The 24,132-nt window shown below is 40.7% G+C and overlaps 1 protein-coding gene across 4 annotated transcripts; it reads left to right on the top strand.

Moving 5' to 3' along the window:
* The first annotated feature begins 7,281 nt into the window (after positions 1–7,281).
* TGIF1 (TGFB induced factor homeobox 1) lies at positions 7,282–21,690 on the top strand. Of its 4 annotated transcripts, none has more exons than XM_032222956.1 (3): positions 7,282–8,441; positions 16,946–17,172; positions 20,664–21,690. In XM_032222956.1, exons 1-3 carry the CDS (start codon positions 8,426–8,428, stop codon positions 21,210–21,212), a joined length of 792 nt encoding a protein of 263 aa, XP_032078847.1. In that variant the 5' UTR covers positions 7,282–8,425; the 3' UTR covers positions 21,213–21,690. The 4 variants fall into 4 exon arrangements, with proteins under 4 accessions (XP_032078847.1, XP_032078849.1, XP_032078850.1 ...); XM_032222958.1 differs by lacking the exon at positions 7,282–8,441 and adding an exon at positions 8,498–8,995; XM_032222959.1 differs by lacking the exon at positions 7,282–8,441 and adding an exon at positions 9,051–9,119.
* The last annotated feature ends 2,442 nt before the right edge of the window (positions 21,691–24,132 follow it).

The following is a 24,132-nucleotide window of genomic DNA, read 5'->3' as shown; positions in this document are numbered from 1 at the left end:
GATTGCGAAGTATAAGATTTTATTAAGAGTTGACAGTCCAAACTTCATGATTTATATAAAGAAGAATAGGAAAATGATTTTGTGAAAGACTAATATCACTGTGTCACTACTTCCTATAGATTCAACTGTGTATCTATTGTAAATTTTTTTTTTCAGAGTAAACTTACTACCCTGAACATATATTTTCTGAGTAGATTGGCCTGGAGAACCATGGCATACTACTTCCACGGATCTCCTGGTTTTTTTTAATCTACCCTTGTTAAATTCATTATTCTTATGAAGCTTTTATTTTTTTGACATTGGTGACAATTTATAGATCATAGTATTTTGGATTCATGAACATAATATAGTTTTTCTCAGTTTAGAAATGCTTAAGTTTCTTCCCTAACTAGTTAACACTGCTTCTGTTATGCTGATCTTTCCCCTCATTTCCAGTATCAGCAATAGTAAAAAGTTTTTACTTTTAAGAATGTTGGTATGTGCTGATATCCAGCCGGAAATGGAGAAGCACTGCTATCTATCCTGTTTTATAACCTGCTTTAGAGTGCTGTTCCTAGAATAATGCACACAAAAATAATTTCCATTTTTTTCTAAGGACAAATATCCATTTCAGTGCCTCCTTGGAACTCTAATATCCGCGCAATCTTTTAGTTATTAGGCTTGGCATTAAGTGTTGGCTATAAGTTGGCTAGGAATCACAACACCTCAAATACTGTACAAATTGAAAGGAAGTACAATTGAAAATATATGGTATACTGGTTCTCATTTCTCATACTTGCCCCACCTAAATATATCTTGAATAATACAGGGCCCTTTTGCTGGAGGAAAAAAAGCAGTGTGAATTTGGGAGATATTGTAGCTGTAAATTCAAAGAAATAATGATTACTATATTTTTTATACTATAAGATACTCCAGACCATAAAACACACCTAGCTTTTGGGGAGGAAAACAAGAAAAAAAAATCTGCCTCTGTCTCCCAGCATCCATCAGCGTCCTTGCAGCAAACAGCCTGGTCAGCTTCAGTACATGATTGCAGCCTGATTTAGCATGAGTAGCTGATTGATGGTTGAATTGGCCTCTCGGAATACCGCCAATCAGTTGTTCCAGGCTGCAGCGATCACAGCCTATGGTTGCATCCACAAGTCCTGTGTCTGGCCTCTGCACGCCCCATTTTTGGCCCATTCCAGGCAGGGATCGCTGCTGATCGCTGGCGATTCCTATTGGCAGCGATAGGCGATGGTGGTGATCCCTGATGCCTGGAAGAGGCCGAAAATGCACGGAGGCCCAAAATGGAGCTCACAGAGGCGGAAAATGGCTGGCGGGTGGGCAGGGCTTCAGTAACATTAGCTCTATAAGACGTATAGTCATTTTCACCCACTTTTTTGGGAGGGGGAGTGTGTCCTATAGTGCGAAAAATATGGTAATTAAAGTGTTCAGATTAGCGATTAAGATATTGGGGTAGGAATGAGGAGACCTACATTTTAGTTTACCATTGACCATGGAAAATAGTGGCGTTTAGCCAGTCATTCTCGACCCAGCCAACCTCCCAGGATCATCACTGAATAGAAAAATAAGAGTAAGGGTTGTACTCTCCTACAGCAATACTGTCAACCATGCTATCTCTGGCCACCCCCAGTAATCTTGATGGTGGCAGATCCTTTATTGCTTTTTCTACATGATTGTAAATCTCTTGAAAGTTTTTAAGATATTGAGAAACTATTGTGAAGCACAGTTAATTCCTGGATTTTAACAATTTCTCACACCAATACTTTTAAACTTGATAAATAAGGTACGTCCAGCTTCAGATCAGATCAGACTACATTTTGATTTGGTTAGAGGTTATCTAACCAAATCACATTCTTCATGGAATGATGTAGAACAAAGTTCAAATTTAACTTTTGCTCTGAAATTGTTACGGTTTCCCCTCCTCATGTATAGAGATGGTTTCCTTCCAAAATGGATCAAGTCTGAATCTAAAACATGTTAATATATCATACAGCTATTCCTCATAGAAAGCCCTGCATTGTGTTTTAAGAGCAGCGATCGATATCATGGCACACTTAAGATTAACACAAATATTTAATCACACATTTTTGCTTGTGAGATCCTAATTTGACAGTTGCATGAGGTAAAAACAGACATCAAACAATAGAGGTATCCCTGAGTACACAGAAGGCACAAATGAAACAAATGTACAAAGCTCTTAATATTTACAATGCATCTTTCAGGCCATCCAGATGAGAAGCTGATATTCTTAGAGTTTGATATCCTTCGAGTTGGGTCATGCTATAACATAATACCTAAAGAAATTCTTCAGAGGCAGTATGATTTGCATATCCAAACAATGTGGATTAAGGAAAGTAATCATTTTTATTTCTAATGTTATCAGCTTCTCCAGAATTTTGGGTTCCTGTAGGAAAGAGAAGATTTGAATGCATGAAACATATAAAATATGTGCCCAGGGAGGCTTTTATAGCCAATCTTACTTCCTAACGCCATGGATATTACTTGATTCCAATTACAAGTCTCTCCTAATGCTTCATTGTTATTCAGCAGATAATTTTGAAGACTGGGAAGAGAAACTGCAGCTGAAAAATATCTCTTTGGGGAGATTTACAGTTTTATCACAAAAATTTGAAGTAGGCTGTTGCCACTCAAGAGAGACAGGAAACAAACTGCCTCAAAATGATAAGCTTCATTGCAACTGAATTGGTGAATTGGCTTTGCTTAGGAGAAGTTCCAGGAAAACACGGCTATTTTGTTGTAAAGCAGAGATTTCTGTTTGTTATTCTTCCAAAATGCATCAAGTCTTAATCTAAAATGGGTTAATATATTGTACAGTTATTCTTCATAATTTGAGAGTGAAAACGAGGCCCAAGTGATAGAAATCTCTGAGATCAGAAATATTCTATTCATTTCCCCTAAAACTAAAATTTCATGTAATTACTATGTAATATAACAAGAATGGTTATCTTCTTCCTGGTCTGTCTAGAATTCCATCTAGTCTACATTTATTGGGTATTGAGTTATATATAACTCTTTAAACAGCCTATTTCCTTGCAAAAGTATTGCGCTATATCTTCCATAATTTCTAGCCAGTCAAGTGAGAGTTCTGGGAGGCATTGTTCAACATATCTGGCAGTCATTGTCAGTGATAACCTAGCATGTTCACAAACAAAGCCTAACTTTCACAAGGTTGTTAATCTGCAATCATTAGCCATCATCAAGCAGACAAAAGAAAACACATACTTGCTTTGTAATTCCCTTACAGCTTCCATTCAATTTGGTTAGGCAAGTCAGGCCCTGACAACAGTGCAGGCAGACAAGTTGTGTAGGCATGCATGAAGGATTACATATGAATAGGCTGACAGAATAAAGAGAAGCTATTTTTGAAAAGGAAATGCATGCTTGTCAGCACAAGTTATGACAATCTGTTTTTGGATTAAAGGTTGTTAGTCTAAGAGTTTATTCACTCAGAATCATTCCACCAGGTGGCACTGTATAAATACAGTGATATCAGAGGCTTAAGGCTCTTTCTGTAACCATCATCAAAGTATCAAAACAGGTCTTGTATTATTACTTTTCTCATCTATGTAGTTTTTCATACCAACTAGAGAACTGCTTCATTTGTATTTGAAAAGAGAAAAGAAAAGCTTGTTATCCTGAATATTGACCACATCCAGTATTAATGTATATCTATTCCCTAGGCAGCTGTGAAAAATAATTTGGATCCATGAGTCTTAGGAGATGAGATGTCCTAACTGTCCTTCAAGCTTTATGAGGAGCTTATCCTTAGCTTTGTCTAAATATGTGCTTTGTTGGGAAGGATTTGCCATAATACAGTATGTGCTGGGTTTCACCAGACAAAAATGTTTTTTCTCTCCGTATCATTGCTTTCAGGGCTATGGGAAAATAACACCTAAACATTTAAAGATTCCTTATTATCCAGGAATATTTTTCTACACATGTAAAAAAAAAGTTCATGATCTCAGTAAACTACACATTTTATACCAAATAGAAAATTTTATTTCTGTAAATATCATCCAGTGTTATCACTTCTATTATACCTGTAGGATACAACAATAAATGTCATTTATAAAAATAAAGCATAAATATCAGTAAAAGTAAACTACCAAATTTAGGATATATGTAAAAAAAAGGTCCAGAGCTTTAATTGTATTGTTGACCTTGGCTTTTTAATCTCATTGCTGATGCCCTTCCTTTAGATATGTTAGACTTGTGGATTTAGGCCTTAAACTTGTAGTATCTACATTTATTATTGGCATCTTGGAACAATTCTTTTTCATATTTAGTTAAGAATACCATTGAATTTCCTACTCTTGGTCAAGTTAAGTACTTTAGAATTATATCTGGAACATATCCAGTGTGAGGATAAAAGGTACACCAAAATAGTATTGATTTTCTTGAAGTATTTAGATTCTAAGCTATTTTCTTACATAATGTATCACAATAAACATATAGGCAGATTTCTCTCATCTTAAAAGAGAATCAGGACTCCAATTAAGTTAATGGAACTTAATTTTGAATAGGCTGAAAGTTTAACCCTATATATTTATTAATTTAATTAGTTTGGATTCTCTGTAAAATCCCATGAATGATACATTCATAGCCTTTCCATTAAACAAACAAATATAAACTCTGTTCAATGTTGTACTGATGTGCAAACATCTCAGAAATGGAGCACCTTTTTCATTAAAAGGACTGTTTCCACTTCCTAGGGTGTTGCGCTTTGTTGTGCTAGATATAAGTTTTTGATTCTCTGTCATTTACTTAAGCAATGCTCTGCATAAAATCTATTAAAAGGATTGAGAGGGAAGAAGGAGCTCAAGCAAGTCCTGCATTAACCTCCTCTCGGCCCTTTCCAGGAAAGCAGATCCTGCAAGTTCACACAACAGCAGTCTTTTGGGATTGGCTATTGTGTGGTGTCCAATGTGCCTCTTGCCTTCAGACATACTTCCAAATGTCCGTGGCATGAAAGTGTTTTCAGAAGGGTACAGTTCCAAACGTGTGTGCATATACCAGTGTTTCTCAACCTTGGCAACTCTTCAAGTTGCCAAGGTTGAGAAACACTGGCATATACTACTGTGCAACAACATTCCCCAGGGAGAGAGACAAACTGCGTAGGATCCAACAGGCCAAACTCAAGCGAAGGGAAGTACAGGTAGTCCTCGAATTACGAGCACAATTGAGCCCTAAGTTTATGTTACTGAGTGAGAAATTTGTTGAGTTTTACAACTTTTCTTGCCACAAGTGAATCACTGCAGTTGTTAAATGAATCTGATTTCCCCAACTTTGCTAGTCAGAAAGCTGCAAAAGGTGATCACATGAGTCCAGGACACAGCAACCTTCCTTAATGTGAGTGAGTCAGTTGTCAAGCATCCAAATGTATATCACGTGACTGAGGATGCTGCAATGATCATAAGTGTGAAAAAACGGTCATTCTTTTTCAGTGCCGTTTTAATACTGAACGTCATTAAGGGTAAGTCGAGGACCCATACTCAAGCACTATCTTCCGAGCCTCAAGCTGCGCCGTGCCAGCATTTAGGGCAACGGATCTGTGTAGTAGCTGACAGGCGATCCTCTGCTTCCCAAACAAGGAAGTGAGCCTCAGAGGAAGATGGAAAAAGTCGGAGGGGCAGGAATTTCCTCCAAGAGGCGCCTCGTCCGCATCGGCTGCGAGCGAGACTGTCAGGATGGCAAAGCAACCGCTTGGCGACGCTTTGGTGCACTCAGCCCGGATGTGAGGTGTCCCTGACTCAGCTTCGGTCACCAGTTGCAGCTCATCGGCGAAAGCGACCCCCGGGCTGCAGGCGAGAAAGTTCGGGGGTTTCTGCGCTGCAAGGATCTAGCCACCTGGCAGCAGACCCTTACCGGGTGGGGGGGGGGCAGAGAGAAGATGAGACGCGCAATGCAAGGCGCACAACGTGCGAGAAAAGGCTGGTGCTTTGTTAATAGTCTGACTTCAGAGGAATCAAACACAAGACTCGATCGTTGAAAGAACGGATGTCGAAACACAGTTTTAGGTCTCTTCTGAAATGCAGGAGGGCCGGGGCCATAGATACCGCCACCCTTACTATAGTATGCCTCCTCGGAACTCCGCTCAGTGTGTTGCGGATCAGCTGAGTGATTCCGTCATTAACGATGACACGGCAGATCCGTAAAAGCTTCTCAAGAAACATTGAAGGGGAGGTGTATTTATTCCTTGGGCCCCATATGGCTTTCGGTCTGGATAATATGCAAAAGAACTTGAGAAGTTTTGTTGTTGTTGTTTAAATAGATCACCCTGCAGAAAACTAGCGTTTTAGCGCGATTCTCCTGCCATAATGTATTTTAACTACAAGAAATGGCGCGCTGCTAAGCCATTGAAAGAAAACGACGAGGCTTGGTTGTTCACCTTTGTATAGTGTGGACCCGAGATCAAGCATGTAAACAAGACTCTTCCCGGAGCGCCTATCCCCCCTCCCCTTCCGGAAGCAAACCACGTGACCTCTGAAGGCCCCGTTTGTCTGCAGCTCAGTCAGCTGGCGGTTCAGTGGCTGGAAGAGCTGGTGGGGAGGGCGCCTTTCTATTAAGACCTGGCTTATTTGACTGAATTACGCCGACGTATGCTTTTCGGTTGCGATAATTACTGCATGACACCCACATTTAGTCATGATGAATGTGCTCGTTAAAATTCAGGCTAGGTGACGGGCTATTAACGCTTGAGCAAGAGGGTGCTTTTCCATCCCAGATGAAAAGCGCCTTCTTACGGGAAGGAAAAGAAGCCGCCTCTGTCCCTCAGGGTTGGAGAGCAGCCCACGCAGCAGTGCCTAAATTGCGGCTCCGGTGACCCGAGACTCCGGTGGGTCTCATTCGGCTGCAGTTGGATCCGTCCCAGTAACGCTGCTAAGATAATACGGAGGAAAACAAACGCGCTGCACAAGTTGTGTTTATTCAATGGTGTTGAATGAAAGCCGTGAGACTAAAAACAGGTCACGGGGTTCGGACCCCCCCCCCCCCACAACCTTAAATGAGCATGTGTAAAATATATGGAACACATTTCATTAGTAGAAGCGGAGTGGTGGGAAAGTAGTGTAACTATGGGACCGGCGACTTTCCCTACGTGTAAATTGGAACTGACGTAATGTTTTTTTCTCCTCTCTCTCCAACTCCACATCTGAACAGACGGAAGAAACCGCACTGTTCGGCAACTCTCCTGATTCTCGCGTTACTTAAACACACAGACACACACACCCCTGTCCCAAGTTAAGCCAACGCAACGGTTCATCTTGTAGCTGGGCTCTTTTTAAGTTAGCAGATCGCATGTATCCCAAAGCGCGGTGATGTAGATTCCGAGGGGTGGTGGTGTTAAAACATTTGGAATATAGGATTCAGAAGGGGATGGTGGTAGGGTTTTTCTTTTAATAGGAATCCCCCCCCCCAAAAAGAGTAAATTCGCGCAAAGGGTTTGAGGGGTTTATTCAAGCCAGCAACGCTGTATTCAGCGATCTCGGAGGAAGCGGAAGAGGAACAAGAGTTGAGCCACCTGGCTTGCTACGTGCACGGCCAAGAAGGGGGGAAAACTTGGCTCTCTGGTGGGCCAGGCTCGTTGCGAGGACTCCTGGGATGGAAACCTGACTGTAGCAATCCAAGAAGTGGCGGAGAGACCTGCATCGATGCCTTCCACGCTGACCAAGCCGAAGACGGGCTTGTGGAGCGAGAGACTTGGGGGTTTGTCTCTGCCTGAGGAGATTCTCGAAGCGGAACGGGGCTGTTGACGTAAACTTTATAAACGGCGTTTACATCGCTTCAAGGCAGAGCTCCCGGGGCCTGAAGCATTCAAATTATCTCTCCCCCCCCCCACGAGTTCCCCTTTGCCTACTTTTCCGTTTTTGTTAAATTAGCCTTTAAAAGGACAATTTAGGAAGCGAGGCTTCCCTCGCCTTGCCCATGTGTCTTGGGGACAGCTGCTCTCCCCCCTTCTTTCGGTTTAGCGCCGGTATTTTGACAGACTTGCCCTCTCCCCCCGCCCCAAAGCCGTTACCCAGACGGCCAGCCTGCCGGAGGGGAGGGGAGGGGCAGTCCTGGCTCCTCTCCCGCTTAGTCAGGGCCGAGAGGTGGGGGAGGGCACACCTCGTGGCGTAGGCAGCAGCAGCAGCTTATGCCAAGCACCAGTTGAAGAACAAAGAAGGAAGAAGCGGCGAGAGGGCCACTCTCAAGTTACTTTCTGCACCAGCCAGCCCCGGCCGTCCCGCAAGCGTCAGACGCCGCCTTTGCAAAGGACCCCGCTGGAAGCCGCCTTCTCTTCTCCTCCGCTCTTTTCTCCCCCTCCCTTCTCCCCCCCTTTCTTTTCCAAACTTTCTTTCTCCCTTCCTGGCGATAAAAGGAGGGGGATCTCCCACAAAAAGGCGGGAAGGGCGCCGAAATGAAAGCTCAGAAAAGTAAGTAGTTTGCCCTGCTTGGAGCGTCTCTCTCTCTCTCTCTCTCTCTCTCTCTCTGGCTTCCAAGTGAAAGGAGCCCCCGTTGCCTACCTCGTGGCGTTGCTAAACAATTGTCAAGCAGTGCGTGCGTGTGGGGCTTGGGGTTTGGGCAACTCTCGAGTACAGGCTGTGGAAGAAATTGGGACTTCTTCGCCTCCGTTTTTTTTAAAGGCTTCTTTGTACAGCGTTAACTCGAAGTTGAGGAGGGGGGCAGTTGAGGGGAGGTTCCCCATTCAGACATTTAAAAAAACACACACACATAAGCGCGGCGATGTCGGTTTGAAGGCTGCCGCCCCTTCAGCTGCTGGCGCCCTGTCAAACCCCTAAGTCTCCGCGGCCCGTTTTGTGTCCGAAACAAAAGTCCCCCCCTCCCTTTCCGACTCTTTTCTCTCCCCGACCCGCTCGTGGCTCTTTCTTTCCGAGCCCCGCTGTTTCGTTCGGCTGTTGAACACGCGACACGGAAAGCGAGGCGGCACCTGAAAACAAATTCTCAGACTAGCAACAGCGTGCTTGAAGTACTTTCTTTGTTTGCGCTTGTCGGGGAGGGAGGGGGCAGAGAGACGGGGGTGGAGCCTCTGCAAAAAATCGGTTAAAGAAAGCCCGGAGAGCGGATCTCCCACGCTTTAAGACTCGGGGCGTGTAAGAAGAGAAAAATTCCATTTATTTTTTAAGTGGACGAAAAAGCAGGTTTATAGGCTACTGTCAGATGAAAGGCAAGATAACTTGAAAACCACTTTTTAAAACAAACAGGACCTGGTGAAATGTCTTGCAGGCACTGCTGTTTTTGTCAATGTCTTGTCCATGTTTATTCATAATTTGCCCCCTTGAGTTAGGGTTTCTTACCTGTCGTATGCTACCAGTAGTAGCTGCACGAACACTGTGAAAAGCTAGTGAAAGGTTTAGAGTTAGGGAGTTAAATGGAAAGACACAATGTAACTCCTGTTTTAACAAGTAGTTAGGCTTTGTGGGTCCTCGGGAGACTTATTTTTTTTGCTTTTGAAATGTATCTAAAACGTTCTTTTCCATGCAGCTGATCTTGTGTAGTGAGTGACATGTAACTATGAAATATAAAAAGGAAAGTGAGCTAACAAGTTAGAACCATGATTAAATGGTAATGTAAGCACACAGTAAAATAAGTGAGAGGTACAACCTTGTGTATGTAACAGTATGTGCTCCAACAAGGCCTACCTCTGAAGCTAAAGACAAATATCATTGTTTTGGAACTTTGTACAAAAATATTTGTCACATTGAGCAAAAAATTCCACACTGGATAATTTGTATAATGTTTTTGTAACTGCTGATGTGCTCTCTTTATTTGAACAACAGTGGTGGTGAGCTGATTTCCTGCCTGCTGATCCATTGTTCCAAGATTTTGGGGAAGGGGAGGGGTGGGATGCTGTGTTTTGTGCACGCATGTTTAAACTCTGGAGTTCCTATCTTGTCAACTTTAAGCATGCTGCCTGTTCTGTCAGCCCAGACAATGTTTAATAAAACTAACACATTAAGTGCCTGAGAGAAAGTGGAAGGGAGTGGAGGAGTTGAGCATGAGGAAAAGTTTTCAGGTAGATGGAATGTAAAGGAGATCAGAATAAAAATATTTTGAAAAGTTGAATGGTTGATGATACATGTGATCTGGAAATCTGAAATTTTGTTTGTGCTTAATCTAAGATGATTTATACACTCCAATTTTATATGATTGTATTTTTCGATTGGTGTAGCTTTCTGTGGTCTGAGAAGTATACATAACATTAAAAATATTAAAAGTGGGATAAATGAGTAGACTTCAAATTTCACTGATCATATCAGTGAAAGTGTTCTTAAAACATCTGTTAACTTGCACAGTATACCTATGTATCCTTACACAAATCTGGCATTACCATTGTTTTGTAAAAAGCACACAATGAGTTACATATGACTAAGCTTTAGCATAATGATGACTGTGTGTATCTTTGAGATTTTATTTCCTCTTACTTCATGTCCAAAAATTTCTCCTTTGTCACCACAACCTGGGACCATACTTAGCTGTAATTTTTTGCCTATGATAAAAGCTTTCTATTTTAAAATCTGGTGAGATTTCATTCTCTAATGAAAAACATGTTAATTTTTGAAGAGCTATATTCCTATTCAACTCTCTAATCTATCTTCTCTAACTTTTAAAGAGTTACAGATACACATCTTTTCTACAGTAAGCTCACAGTAGGGTGCTGTAACTTGTTTCTGGTCAAAATGAACTTGGAAGGATTATATGCTTGTAATGATTAGAAAATAAGTTCTAGGAAAGTTCTTATTTTTTCAAGTAATATTTATTGTCTTAGCAGTTAATAACTTAGTGCTGCATCCATGTCTTTAATTTTGTGTCAGTCTCAAGTCTGCTAATTTTTTTTGTAAATTTGTCTTTCTTGCATATTGAAAGTCAATACCACATGTAGAGTCTTAAGGTTTTCAAATTAAGAATTTGAATCCTGTATCTATAAATTCTGCAGGTGTTTTCTGGAAAATAACTGAGCTGTCCTGCAAAACAGCTTGATAAGAGTTTCACACACAAAAGATTTGTGGAGAAAGCAGTTTTGTACATTGCTCATGGTGCAAAGTGAACTTATTTGATATAAGGCATTTTATAAATTTATCAAAGCAGCTGGTATCTACCACTTTCCCAATATTATACTCCTCCCCCAACAGCAGTCCCACTATTTTATAAGGTTAAATTTTCAGTAGGTTTGTTGTTTCCTTAATATGCAAAAATTAAGGAATTAATACTCTTACTATGCATGGCTCTGGTTTTGGGTTTGTTTTGTTAGACAAATAGTATTGTTGAAACTATTATCTTTAGAGGAGTAAATAATTATGGAACATTAAAGTTATTTTCAATAACACAAACTCTTGTATATGTATGTTAGTATGTAGTAGAATATTAAATTGCTGTTAGCTAAATATTTCTCAGTCCTCAGATGAGAATTTAAAATAAACTATTTTTTAAAATTGAAATTGGTGCTTTGGTTACATTATGACCAAGTAAGTCATGTGAAAATTGTAATCTGCTATGTCAAAATACCAAATTAAGAGTGCAAATATTTCTCCCTGCAAGAATTCCGTAGAGAACCTAATAACAAAGCAGTAGTGATCCTACTGAGACAGGCAGCCTAGTCAGGCCACCTTTTAACTGTTCCTTGTTAAAACAGGAAATGCAGAGCACAGACTGATTACAGGGTAGCTTTGGTTTTCCCTTGTTAGTAATCAGCACAAACGCTCCAATGTAAACACTGCCATGGCAGCACCAATATGGCCTTTGCTCTAATAAAAAAAATCAACTGGACTAGTTTGCATCTAATGCTCCCTGTGGTTTCCTGTAACTGCAGCTTCTGCACAAATACAGGGTCTCCTTCCTGGTAGTTAATGCTCCTTTATTGAAATCTGCTCATTATACCCCCCCCCCCAAGAATTGCTTAGCATTTGTCTCCTGTTTAGCCCAAACCTGTTTTGTATCATTAACCTCTTAGCAGAGGGAACATGTCACAATAAGTAAGCAGATCAAAGGGCACTCAGTGCTGCAGGTTTGTTCTTGCTTTAATTTTTATTTATACTGTCAGGAGCTTTATGGGTTCTCCTTTTTTTAATGTTTATGAGGTGAGGAAGAGATCAACCAATGTTTACATTTTGTTTTGAAGGGACCAGAATACATTTTATAGCCTTTGAACACTTTTTAGTTTCAAGTTTGTTTGTTTTTCTTTACTTTTTAAAGCAATCTTCTGTTCTAGCTAGCTGAAATAGTTTGGCTTGATTGTTTTTCTCAGCATTTAGGTGTAAATCTTGTGTAATGTGCTAGGATCCATTGATTTGTTTTTTAATTACATCTCTGAATGAATTCCTGTTCTTTATCCGTGTATGAAGGGCACTAACGGAGAGAGCAAATGACCAAAGGTCCATGAATCAGACCATTATATGGAAAGGAGTGTCCCAAATGCATCTGGAGAGAAGGGAACTACTACAACAATAAGCTCCAAATATTATAAACTATCTGGTATCACAGTATGAAAGTATTCTTAAAAGGAATATTCCAGTCTATTGTCACATTTCTATAGCTTCTATAAGGCATAAAGTTACCTTTTTAGATTATGTTCTGCTATCAAAAGTTTTAGCAAATAGAAAGATACCATCAGACTGAAATCCAGGCTATTCATTGTTGGGAGAGCACTGATTAAAAAAAATCTGGCCTTGTATACAAGTAATCCTTAGCAGACCACAATGGTTCCCAAAATTTCTGTTGCTAAATGAGACATTTGTTAAGTGAGTTTTGTTCCATTTTACAATCTTTCTTGCCACAGTTGTAAAGTGAATCACTGCAGTTGTTAATCTAGTAATCTGGCTTCCCTGTTGACTTTGCTTGTCAGAAGGTCACCAAAAATTGATCACATGACCTTGGGACACAGCAGTGGTCATAAATATGAACCAGTTGCAAAGCATCTGAATGTTGATCATATGATCATGGGGATGCTGCAACAGTCATAACTGAAAAATGGTCATGTCACTTTTTTCAGTGCCATTGTAACTTTGAACAGTCACTAAATGAACTGTTGTAAGTGGAGGACTACGTCAATATATATCAAATCCTGATATAATGCACCCTCTCTTTTTTATATTTGTTCCAGTGGTGAGTTGCAGGTGGTACGTCCTGGTACAGGCGTACCGGAGCCAGTCCGGAGCACCGAATACCGTTCCGGTATGGTGCTCTGGAGGGCCCACCCGCCCGCCTGAGCTGCTTACCTGTGTTTTAAAGCTTCTGCACTGCTGCGTACACTCATGGTGTGTACAGCGTCTGCGTGACGCTCTGCGGAGCAGCTGGAGCATCGCAGAGGCACTAAGATGCATGTGCGTGCTGCGCACGTCCATGAGGATGCTGCTGGCCCCATTCCAACCAAAGCGGTTGGAATGGGATTTGAAACCCACCGATTTATTCCATTCATGGGAAGACCTCTACCACAAAATTTTCAATTTTTATTGAAAGATACCATAAGAATGTGTAACATTATAAATTATACCAAACACAATGAAAAGAGAACTCAGATTTCAGATATTATGGTCACATGATGCATTAGATCACAGACTGACTAACCACAAGCATGTTGGATGAAGCCAGATCTTGTGTCTAGCTAGGTTCAGTGTTTGTGTTACCTCAGAAATTTTGATTAGTTGATTAAACCAGGTTTAAATGCACCATGGTTAAGAAAGTTTTGTAAACAGTACCAGAGTGTGCTACTGAATATGCCAAATAAACATCTGGGAATGTAAATAAACCCATCTACAGTAAGTGCCTGAAACCTTGCACTTTGCTTTCTAGCTTGTCCCCACCATCCTTTTCAAATGGTGGTTCATTATTGTTACAGGACACCTTGTTAATTTCTGTTCTCTTCAGGCTAAATGGTCCAACAGTTAGCTTTTATCGTTATATTTGGAGAACACTGACGTATTGTATTCACCTGGTTTACTGACACACTAGTGACACAGCATGACCACAATTAGATCTTGAGCCATGATACAATTGAACACCAAATGTATTTCTTATTTACCTTGAAAAGTTTCAACTTTTATTGAACAGTATCTCGACTTAGAAGGTATAATAACAAATTGGGTAGCAGTGTTTATGTTCATAAATAACCCTGGAAGTTGCTGGGAAAAAAGTATCCACTGATAAACAAAAGTGCAGTTTTCCCATCGATGTATTTCATGCTTGAGAAAGCTACAATTGTTATTCCTCACCATCATCACATCACACATTCTGCAAAGACACAGAACCATTGCTAGAACAAGCAAAGGAGAGAAAGCATGCAGAATGTGCCTTCAGGAACAATATTCAATCCTTTAATTACAACTCCAGTCTAGGTCATGTGACTGGAATGGAGGATGGAAAGGATTTAGAATGAAGGAGGTGATAACAACCTAATTCATTCCCTAACTGTTTCTTCCATTAATGATGCATTGGAACCACAGGTCAGGCACAGGACAACACATAGTGATTGTAATAAATGACTTCACTGTGAAGTCATAAATGTGGACACTGATGTAAAGTTATTTTTTTAGCACCATTGTAACTGGATGGATGCTGAATGAGTCAGTTGGTAAGTGAGGACTATCTGTACTTTAATTACTCTGTTCGCTCATGTTTAACAGTGACAAACAGGTTTTATTGCAACAAGAATTCAATATATTTTGGCATTGGATAAAAGGGGGAAATGATTGTTACTTCTTATCATAACTCCACCTCCATGAACAGAGAGATTTTAATCCTATATATTGAAACAGGTCAGGAAAATAGTTCAGTTTCTTGACAAAGGCAGCCACACATCAAGACCTATTCTTTCCAATAGAATAACAGAGCAAAACAGCTCCTCTCTCTGAATACTGACTAGTGACGTTATTTTCTCAAACTAGTAAATACAAGTTTTACTAAAGGATTTAATTAATTCAACAATCTCTTGTGAGAAGGGCTTAATTGTTCTTCTTTTGTGCTGCTTTTATTCCTTCTTGTTCCAATGTAACATTGGAAATAAATTACGTAATTTATCTCCTAGTATAAATTTGAAATTAAGCAAAGTTGATCAAATTTGTTATAGAGTTGGCAAAAGAAAGATTACGTTTTAAAATGGACCCCATCAGGCTGAGAGTTGCGGATTAAAATAAATCCAGAAAACATATTCTCTCCCAATAATGCAGAATTGAAAGATTGGAGAGGAAGTGTTACAAGAAAGAAAGAAAGAAAGAAAGAAGGAAAGAAGGAAAGAAGGAAGGAAGGAAGGAAGAGAAAGAAAGAAAGAAAGAAAGAAAGAAAGAAAGAAAGAACACAATGGGGAATACACCAAGCTGTTTGTGCAGTGTGCCCATGGTTGCCAAGGCCAGCATGTTGCTTTCTATGTGCATTCCCCATTGTGTGCCTGCTTACTCCCTTGTAATGCCTTCCTCTCCATTGAATGTAAATTTCATTCAGTGGAAATATCATTTTACTTCTTGCTCATTATGTCAGGGGTCAGCATTCCCAAAACTTGGGAAAGGGGTTAGGAGTCACAAAAACAGAAGCTTATCTTGTCAGTTTCAAGCCAGCTATCCCAGCACCAGTGCAGTGAGCATTTCAAAGGACTGGAGAGTTGGACTGCCTCACTTAGTGATATGGTTGCTGGTCCCAAATGTGGTTGCAAAATGAGAACCTATAGATACCATGTTTCCCCCAAAATACGACAGGGTCTTATTTTCTTTTGACCTCCGAAATAAGCACTTGATCTTATTTTCAGGGAGGTCTTATTATTTTTGAGGTTCAAAAGGCGGTTGAGTATAGTCATCTCATGGCTGCTGCTGTGTTGCAATATTTTTGGGGAGGGCTTATTTTCAGGGGAGAGCTTATTTTAGTGCATGCGCTCAAAAGCCTGATTGGGCTTATTATCCGGGGAGGTCTTATTTTTGGGAAAACAGGGTACCTATAAGTAGTATTTATAGAAAGGCTGGAAGAAAAAAAACTTCATTCTAATATAGACAAACCACTTTTCTTGAGGACTTCAGGGAGAAGATGAAGGAAATATGGATATCATTCTGAGGCATAATTTACCATTTTCTCATGATTTCCCCCCCTCAGCGTATTAGTGCTAAATGCTAATTTGCAAGAAACAGTTATAGAAGTAGGGTTGATATTTCTGTTCATAAAAGATGTTGTGATACTTCATGCAAAATGTTAACTGTTTAGAATGAAGCCTCATATCTAGCTGTTATTGGGCTTAATTTTAGTAAGTCTTCTAATTACCAAATTATTATTCTTAGATGACAATGTTAGAATGTTCATATAAAGTCAGTGTTATGATGGGTAGCAATTAAAAAAGGTCAACTGTGAATGGGAAACAGCTGATGCTCCAGAAAAAAAAAAGTGAATTTTTCATTCTGTGGGTTTATTTTTACTATTCTCATAGACAGCATTAATAATGAGAGTGGTTTGTGTGCCCCCAAAAGTATGCAGGGATCACACGTCTTGGGTGTGTCATTCTGGCTTTGAATGATGGATGTGGTTATCATAACCTAAACCCACCCCCGCTTATTGCTTAGCTTTTTGTGTTAGTTCAGCCTATTTGATGTCTCAACAAATCCTAATTAAATAACCACAATTTAGTGCTCTGAGTGAATTATTTCTGAACAACTATTCTAAGTTAGTAAAAAGTGGTAGAATTAATTTTGGAGAAAATTGCCCAGATGAATATACACATTGTTGGCCAATAAATGGTGTGGTTCTCCAAATAAAGCAGATCATTGCATGTGTACAGACAGATAACCAAGTTGCTCAGTTTTTCAGAATGAAAGATACTAGGATTTTCTAGTGCTCATTGGTGCATATTATTACAATTTTATTGCCTAGGATGGTGATAACGTGTTTGAGTAGAGAAATGCAGAATTAGGAAAGATAGTAGCATCATACCTTTTCATGTTCATCATAGGTGCTGCTGCAATATCAGGCAGTGAGACAGAAGACGATGACAGCATGGACGTCCCCTTGGATCTCTCTTCTTCTGCCTGCTCAATCAAGAGGAGGAGACGGGGTAACCTGCCCAAAGAATCGGTGCAGATTCTTCGGGACTGGCTGTATGAGCACCGTTATAATGCTTATCCTTCTGAACAAGAGAAAGCACTATTGTCAAGACAGACGCACCTTTCCACACTACAGGTATGTGTGTTCTAATGAAGCTAAGGCAATAGAGACCAGTTTGATTACCTGTTGAATACTATGTATTTTGCTCTTAAATTAATAGACATTGGGTGATGTACCACAGTATTAATATTTAGCGTTTTCCAGAGGAAGGGAGGGAGTGGTCACATGTGGGTATTCTCAAAGCCTGATTGGTCCAAAGACTGAGAGCAAACTCTTAAATACTGGTGCCTTCCAGTCCTATCCCAGTTTCCTCTCAGTCTTTCTTGGTCCAAGTACTGTTTGAGAATATTCCATAGGTAGGCTTTATTTTTATTGCGATCTGGCTTTCTATTTGGCTTAATTGGGCACTTTAAAAGTTTTCCTAAATTCTAAATTGTGCTAAATTCTGTTTGCATTTCCTCCCATCCCCCTTGTTCCAGGGCCCTTCTGGAAGGTGGTAGCGGAGATGGCTCCTGTCATTGTGGTGGCCTCTTGTTGGCCCAGGAGCCCTTGTTTCGCGGACCTGGTCCGGCTGTCATGGCCCCTCTGTGGAGGATCCCGCGGGAGGGGGTGGCCTTGCAGTGGGGGTTCTGATTTTCCCGGAGCCTGGTGGGTCCGGCTGACTGCCTGGCTCTTGGACAGCGGCTGCTGAAGGGGGTTAACCTGTCTGCTGGGGTAATTAGTACCTCGAGGCATCTCGGCGCCCTTCTACGACCCGCATCTACAATTCCACCTGGGTGGCCTTTGTCTGGTGGTGTTCTCCTCTTAGCATTTCTCCCATCAGGGCCACTATTCCTAGCATCTTGGATTTCCGGCAGAAGGGCCTTGACGACGGGCTTTCACGGACGTTGTGCCGCCAGGTGGGGCTTTGTCTTCGGTCCTGGGGGGTGTGGGGTCTTCTTCCCTCTCTCAGGTTCCCCTGATCAAGCTTTTTCTGTGGGAGCGGCTAATCTCAGGCCTCCCTCCGTCCATGGGTTCCCCATGTGAGATATTCCCCTAGCTCTCAGGGCTTTGACGGGGGCCCCATTCGAACCTCTTCAGTCTGTTCATCTGCGGTTCTGGTCTTTGAAAGTGGTTTTCCTGGTGGCGGTTGCCTCCGCTGACGTATTTTGGAGTTGGGCACCCTGTCTTCCGGGGTCGACCTTTGCCATCTTCTCCAGGACAGGGCGGTGCTTCGCCTTGATCCTACCTTCATTCCGATGGTGAACACTACCTTCCTTGGGGCTCAGGAGATAGTCCTGCCCGACCTTTGCCCGGGCCTGTTCCAATGATAGGGAGAGGCTCTGGCATCGGTTGGACATGCGCCGTGCTCTGCGGATTTACCTCCGGCGGACCAAGGGGGTCCGTAGGTTGGAAGCCTGGTTTGTTTTCGTTCCAGCCGGGAACGTTTGGTTCTGGGGTGTCCTCGGCCACCATTGGCCATTGGCTGCATCAGGCCATTGCAGGGCCTACGGAGCAGCTGGTCGTCCGGCCCCTTTGGGCACCATGGCCCGTTTTACTAGCAGTGCCATGACCACGGCGGCGTGGGCCACGAGGGCCCTGTCTGCTGACGTTGGTCGTGCGGCCACTTGGGCTTCTCCGACGCCTTTCACCTGATATTATCATCTGGATGCCTTCGCTTCGGCGGATGCATCATTTGGTTGGAGGGTCTTGCAGTGGGTGGCGACTGATGCTCCCCTTGGGCCTTAGTGGTTTCCTGTTTTCCCTCCCTGGGACTGTAGCTTGGGTATGTCCCACATGTGACCACTCCCTCCCTTCCTCTGCAAAAAGAACGTTGGTCTTACCTGAACGTGTCTTTTAAGAGGAAGGGAGGGAGTGGTCACAGCCTGCCCTAGTGATTTTTCCTTTGGGGCCAAGGAGAGGTCCTGGGTGGTTCCCCGGGGGGTTGTTTTTTGTTGTTGTTGTTGTTTCAGTTCTACCGTTAGCCTTTGAGGAAACTGGGATAGGACTGGAAGGCACCAGTATTTAAGAGTTTGCTCTCAGTCTTTGGACCAATCAGGCTTTGAGAATACCCACATGTGACCACTCCCTCCCTTCCTCTTAAAAGACACGTTCAGGTAAGACCAATGTTCTTTCTATTGACCATTAGCTTCCACTTTACCTTAAAAAGTGTCTTGGTATTTGATTGACAAAGGTGGTATTTCAGCCTGGGTTTTTCTGTAGACCCACAAAGTTCATAGCTTAAGTGGGATAGATGCCTGCTTACCCAAGACTAACCTTTTGCTCAGTGCCTAAAATAAGTATGAATGTTCAGTTTCCATCTGTGCTTTTTATTAGGACAATTAAAGCTTCCAGCCTAATGAGAAATTCTGATTTACATGAGGCAAGCTCACATAGTAACAGTGACAGAAAAAATGTGAATTTCAGTTTTTCTCAATCATCTAAATGCAGTAGCCTTGAAACTCAGTGGTTTTTCTTACTGAAATACTTCTTTCTGCATATTTAAAAATCAATTCCTGTCTAATTGTCAGCACTCAGATTTGCCTAAGAATACAAATGATTGGTTTCTGTTCCAAATTCGGAAAAAGTGTACAATTCTGAATATGTAGTGATGCTTGCTCCTTTCTACCAAGGAGGTGAATGTGTAATAAGTTTTACTTGCTTTGTGAATATATATGTAGTTGCATTTTCTAACATTTGAAATAAAGTTTGTAGCAGTATTTGAAATAACCTGCGTGTATTAATTTAAACACATGAAGCTTTTCCAAAAGCTTATAAAAATGGCTTTTATTATTAATATTAAAACCATATAGGGAAGGGGGAGAAAACACAAAAGGAGAAATTTCAACTATTCCTTTTGTTTGTGGGATTTTTAACATAATTTTCTTCCAATCCATTGACTGTCTTACTAATTTTTTTAAAATAATACATTGTGTGTGCAGAATTTGTAGCAGGTGATGAGTATATTTGTGTTTTTGGAGTGTATCAGTTCAGTTTATTTCATAGACTTTATTGTAAATATGGTTTTGCCATGTTGGCTCAGAGTAATTGTCTCTTTATAGGTATCCCACACATTTTCTTTGTAAGAAGTAACAGTTCTTGTACAGTAAACAAAAAAGGACTGTTGGACTTTCTTTTATTGCCCAGGAAACTGGCTTGATACTCAAACAAGGGCAAACTTGGTGAGGTAATCCTTCTTTTGCCTGTTGACATAGTCAGTTGAACAAGGCAAATCAGTAACTCCTTTAGGGAGGAGTTACTGTTTCAGAGGAAAATGTTTTCCTGTTGTTAATTAACCTAGCTGTAATGATTTCGATTACTCTTTGTTTGTTACATATATGCAGACTCAGAACCAAATTTAGGGCTTTACCCATTACAATCTTTGGGTTTTCTGCTGAGAGGAGGGGCAATTGAACCAGGAACGTCTCTCTCTTGGGTGTGTCAGAACTTGTTTGCCAGCCTTTTTTTTTTTTGTCAGGTCCAGGAATCTAGCTTGAAGGTATTGAGACATTTAGCTGAACTGCTTTCATGCAATACATAATTGGAATTGAATGATGGTAAGAATGAACATGTCATTGTATTCTCAGGTCTGCAACTGGTTCATCAATGCACGGCGCAGGCTTTTGCCTGACATGTTGAGGAAGGATGGGAAGGACCCAAATCAATTTACTATCTCACGAAGAGGGACCAAGGTAATTGATGGCCATCCGGTGGAATTTTCCAGCTCAAAAAACTGCATTCCCCTGATTGAGAGCTCCTTCCTCTCTGGTAGCCCAAGACCAAACAAGACTTGCAATGCTCCTTCTCCAGGATCTCTTTTGGCTCGTCCCTCAGTAATTTGTCATACTACCGTAACCGCACTGAAAGATGTCCCTTTCCATTTCAATCAGCCTGCCGGTACAGGTCAGACCACAGATGACCTTCAGTGGGCTTCGCCTACCAACTTTACAGATAACTCTCTCCTATTCCATGAGGATAAGTTGGGACCTAGTTCAAATGCACAAAGTGGGCTTTTCAACACTCCTCCTCCAACTCCCCCAGATCTCAATCAGGACTTCAGTGGATTTCAACTCCTGGTGGATGTTGCACTGAAACAGGCAGCAGAGATGGAACTGCAGGCAAAACTCATGGCATAAATTGTTCTTCATATTTTCTCTTCCCTCAACAGGAATGTAACAGAAATATGTGGCAATTGTTTCAATGATATCAAGGATTTAACTGCATTATTTGTTCTAATTAATCTTATTTGCACAAGGGATTGCTGAAATGAAGCTTCCTATCCCTGTTATGGTCTTCAGTGGATTCCAGTCATTCCAAGAATTATAAACTTAAAGCTACTGTAGAAGCAACCCCCCCGCCTTTTAAAAGTTTCTTAGTAGGGTTCCCCCCCCCCCATAATGTGAGATGGTACCCAAGATCATGTGATTTTGTTTTGTTTTCATTATTTGTCTCTTTCAGACTGTGCAATATTTAGTAACAAGATTAGTATTCCTATCATTCCCATGTGGAACAAAATGTACCAACAGGCTATCTTTAAAAAATTCAGATTTTAAAACAAGTTTGGATTTGAATGATTATACTTTTTCATGATATAATAAAATATTTTCTTTAATAGTTGATTTACCCTGAGTATTTTGTTGAACTAGTGTTTCAAAAGATGGCAAATTTGCATTGTAACATGGAGACAATCAGTTCTTCTAACACTATATATATATTTTAAAAAGAAACACTTAAAGAGTTTGATTTAAATTTGTACTGCTACTGATTATAAGTTGCTGGCAATGAAACGTGCTGTTAGAGAGCTATATGAACTTAATATATTTTCTTTAGTACATTTTATGGCATGGGTGTCAAACTCGCTGTGTCACATTGCCGTCACATGATGTTTTGCGTAATTTTTCCTCTTTGTGGAACTGGGGTGTACCTGGCCTCTGCATGACACATCCAGCTGGAGAGCTGCCAGTTTGACACCCCTGCTTTATGGTGTATTCTTGATTGTAGACAGTTCTGCTTAAACAACAAAACATTTAAATGCAAGTTCCTTGTTTATTTTCAAAAATAAGTGATTGCGTTGTCTTATTGATTAATCACTGGTTATTTTAGTATGGTTTGTTAAGATTCTTTTTTCCAAAGTGTCTTATAGCAAATCCATATTTATCTGAAAACTGAATTTAAAATGACCCTGCCCAAGGGATTATTAAATACACACAAAAAAAACTTTTATTCTCTAGATATATTAGCCATTCTCTAGTGGAACATGAATTTTTTGACCTTCATGATGATGGTAGATGAGATTTTCACCCCTAAATATACACAATTGGTCACATGTGTTGTTTTTTTAAATGTAGCAATGTGATCTGAAAATGGACAACTTTCCTTTGCTGAGGTCAGGGCACTTTCTGGTTTTCATGCATCTCACCAACATGTTTAATCTCTGCAGAAATGTTGAAATAATCCACTCAAGGTTCTATTTGGGCTTTTAGGGATTGCTTGAGGAATTCCCCAACCAGCTTTGTTGTATGTCTCACTAATCTCTGGACCATGAAAATGGTGAGGAAGCCAAATGAGTTTTTTCGAAATTTCTCTCCTTTCTTGCAGGACCTAGTAAGTTCCTGGGTTCTGCAGAGGAACTGCAGAAGATTAAACAAATGTAGACCCCTAAAGTGTAAACCTAACCAATCACAATTTTATCTCTGTTTTTAGGAGTATATCATAGCAATATGGACAGCAATTTCTCTGCCCTTAATGTAGCTGCAACTTGCATCTATTTAAGGATACCTATTTTCTTTTGGGGGAAAATAATGAAGATGCTGTTGGTATCATGAAGCCACATTTACAATTTTTTTAATAGATAAAATATTTCACATTTTCTCCAAACTTAGTTCCATTTCAACAGGATCTGTCAAGAAGTCCAAGGCAATGTCTTGCAAGAAGATCTGTTGGAATATTGGATTGAACAAGTTCAATTAATGTGTATTGGGCCCTTTGTGACATGGGTTTAGCCACTTGTAACATTAATCTATGTTTGTGGTTGGAATCGGGAAGCGATCATTGCTTTTTTAAGGGAATGGGAAATTGTAGTTATCTTGAGGAAAGTAATGGTATACCTTCTTCTAAAGCCGTTTTCAACCCAACCACTTATAACTATTAATTAATTTCCCATCTTTTTTAAGGAAAATTTTGAAAAAGGCAGCTGGAATCTAAAAAAAATTATAAAGAGAGAGATTTTCTCGACTTCTTCCAGGTGGAATTCAGGCCTGGGCCTGGGATAGAAATTACATTAGTTGCCATTATGAATGACCTTTGTTTGATCAGGGTGCAATGTGTCCCTCCTGATATTTTAGACTTCTTGGTGGCTTTTGGTACCATCAACTATGGCATCATTCTGGCATCTAGATATGGGCCAAAACAACCTTAAATCACATCTCTTCAAGACTGGGTACTCTGTGTTGATGTTTCGTTGATCTGAACCCAATTCCAATTTTGATTCTTAATAGGGTCACACTCCTCTATTGAAGCAAATCCATGTTTTGAAGGTCCTTCTGGATTCAAGACACTTGCTGGAACATAAGACATTCGCTGTGGCCAGGAAGGTCTTTGCATTAATTTCAGGCCTTTTTGAACTGGGACTCCCTGGCAAAAGTTAATAATGCTTTTGGCACACTCCATTTTAAGACAGTTTATGCAGGTCTTGGGGCTGCTTTTAAGATGGCTTGGAAATTTCAACTGATCTAATAACCAGAAGCCCATGAGGTAAACAAGGGTAGCAATTTCAGTGGTGTTACTCTGATGTTTTTGGTTATGTTTTCTTTGGGTTAAAAGCAAAGTTCTGAATGTAAGGCTGTGACAGCACATGATAAAAGTACTCAGCTTATAGGAGATAAAGAAAAAGAGCACTCAACAGGAACATTTCTCAGAATGTGGTCACGGCACTCCTAGTAAAACGGTGCTCCTTTACTTGCAGAGGTGAGAAATGCATCCTATTAAGGAAGCTTTGAAAATTTTCCTGTTATACAAAGCATATAGGCACCGATGTTCTTGGGGCTGCCTTATATT

The sequence above is a fragment of the Thamnophis elegans genome, chromosome 8, assembly GCF_009769535.1.
Source record: "Thamnophis elegans isolate rThaEle1 chromosome 8, rThaEle1.pri, whole genome shotgun sequence".
Classification (NCBI taxonomy): domain Eukaryota; kingdom Metazoa; phylum Chordata; class Lepidosauria; order Squamata; family Colubridae; genus Thamnophis; species Thamnophis elegans.
The sequence above is the reverse complement of the archived record's forward strand: the minus strand, read 5'-3'. Positions and strand labels throughout refer to the sequence as shown.

Bases quoted from the DNA above. Each gene is read 5' to 3' on its own strand.
- TGIF1 (XM_032222956.1), top strand. The intron at 17,173-20,663 runs GTATGTGTGTTC...TTGTATTCTCAG, and splicing joins CGCACCTTTCCACACTACAG to GTCTGCAACTGGTTCATCAA.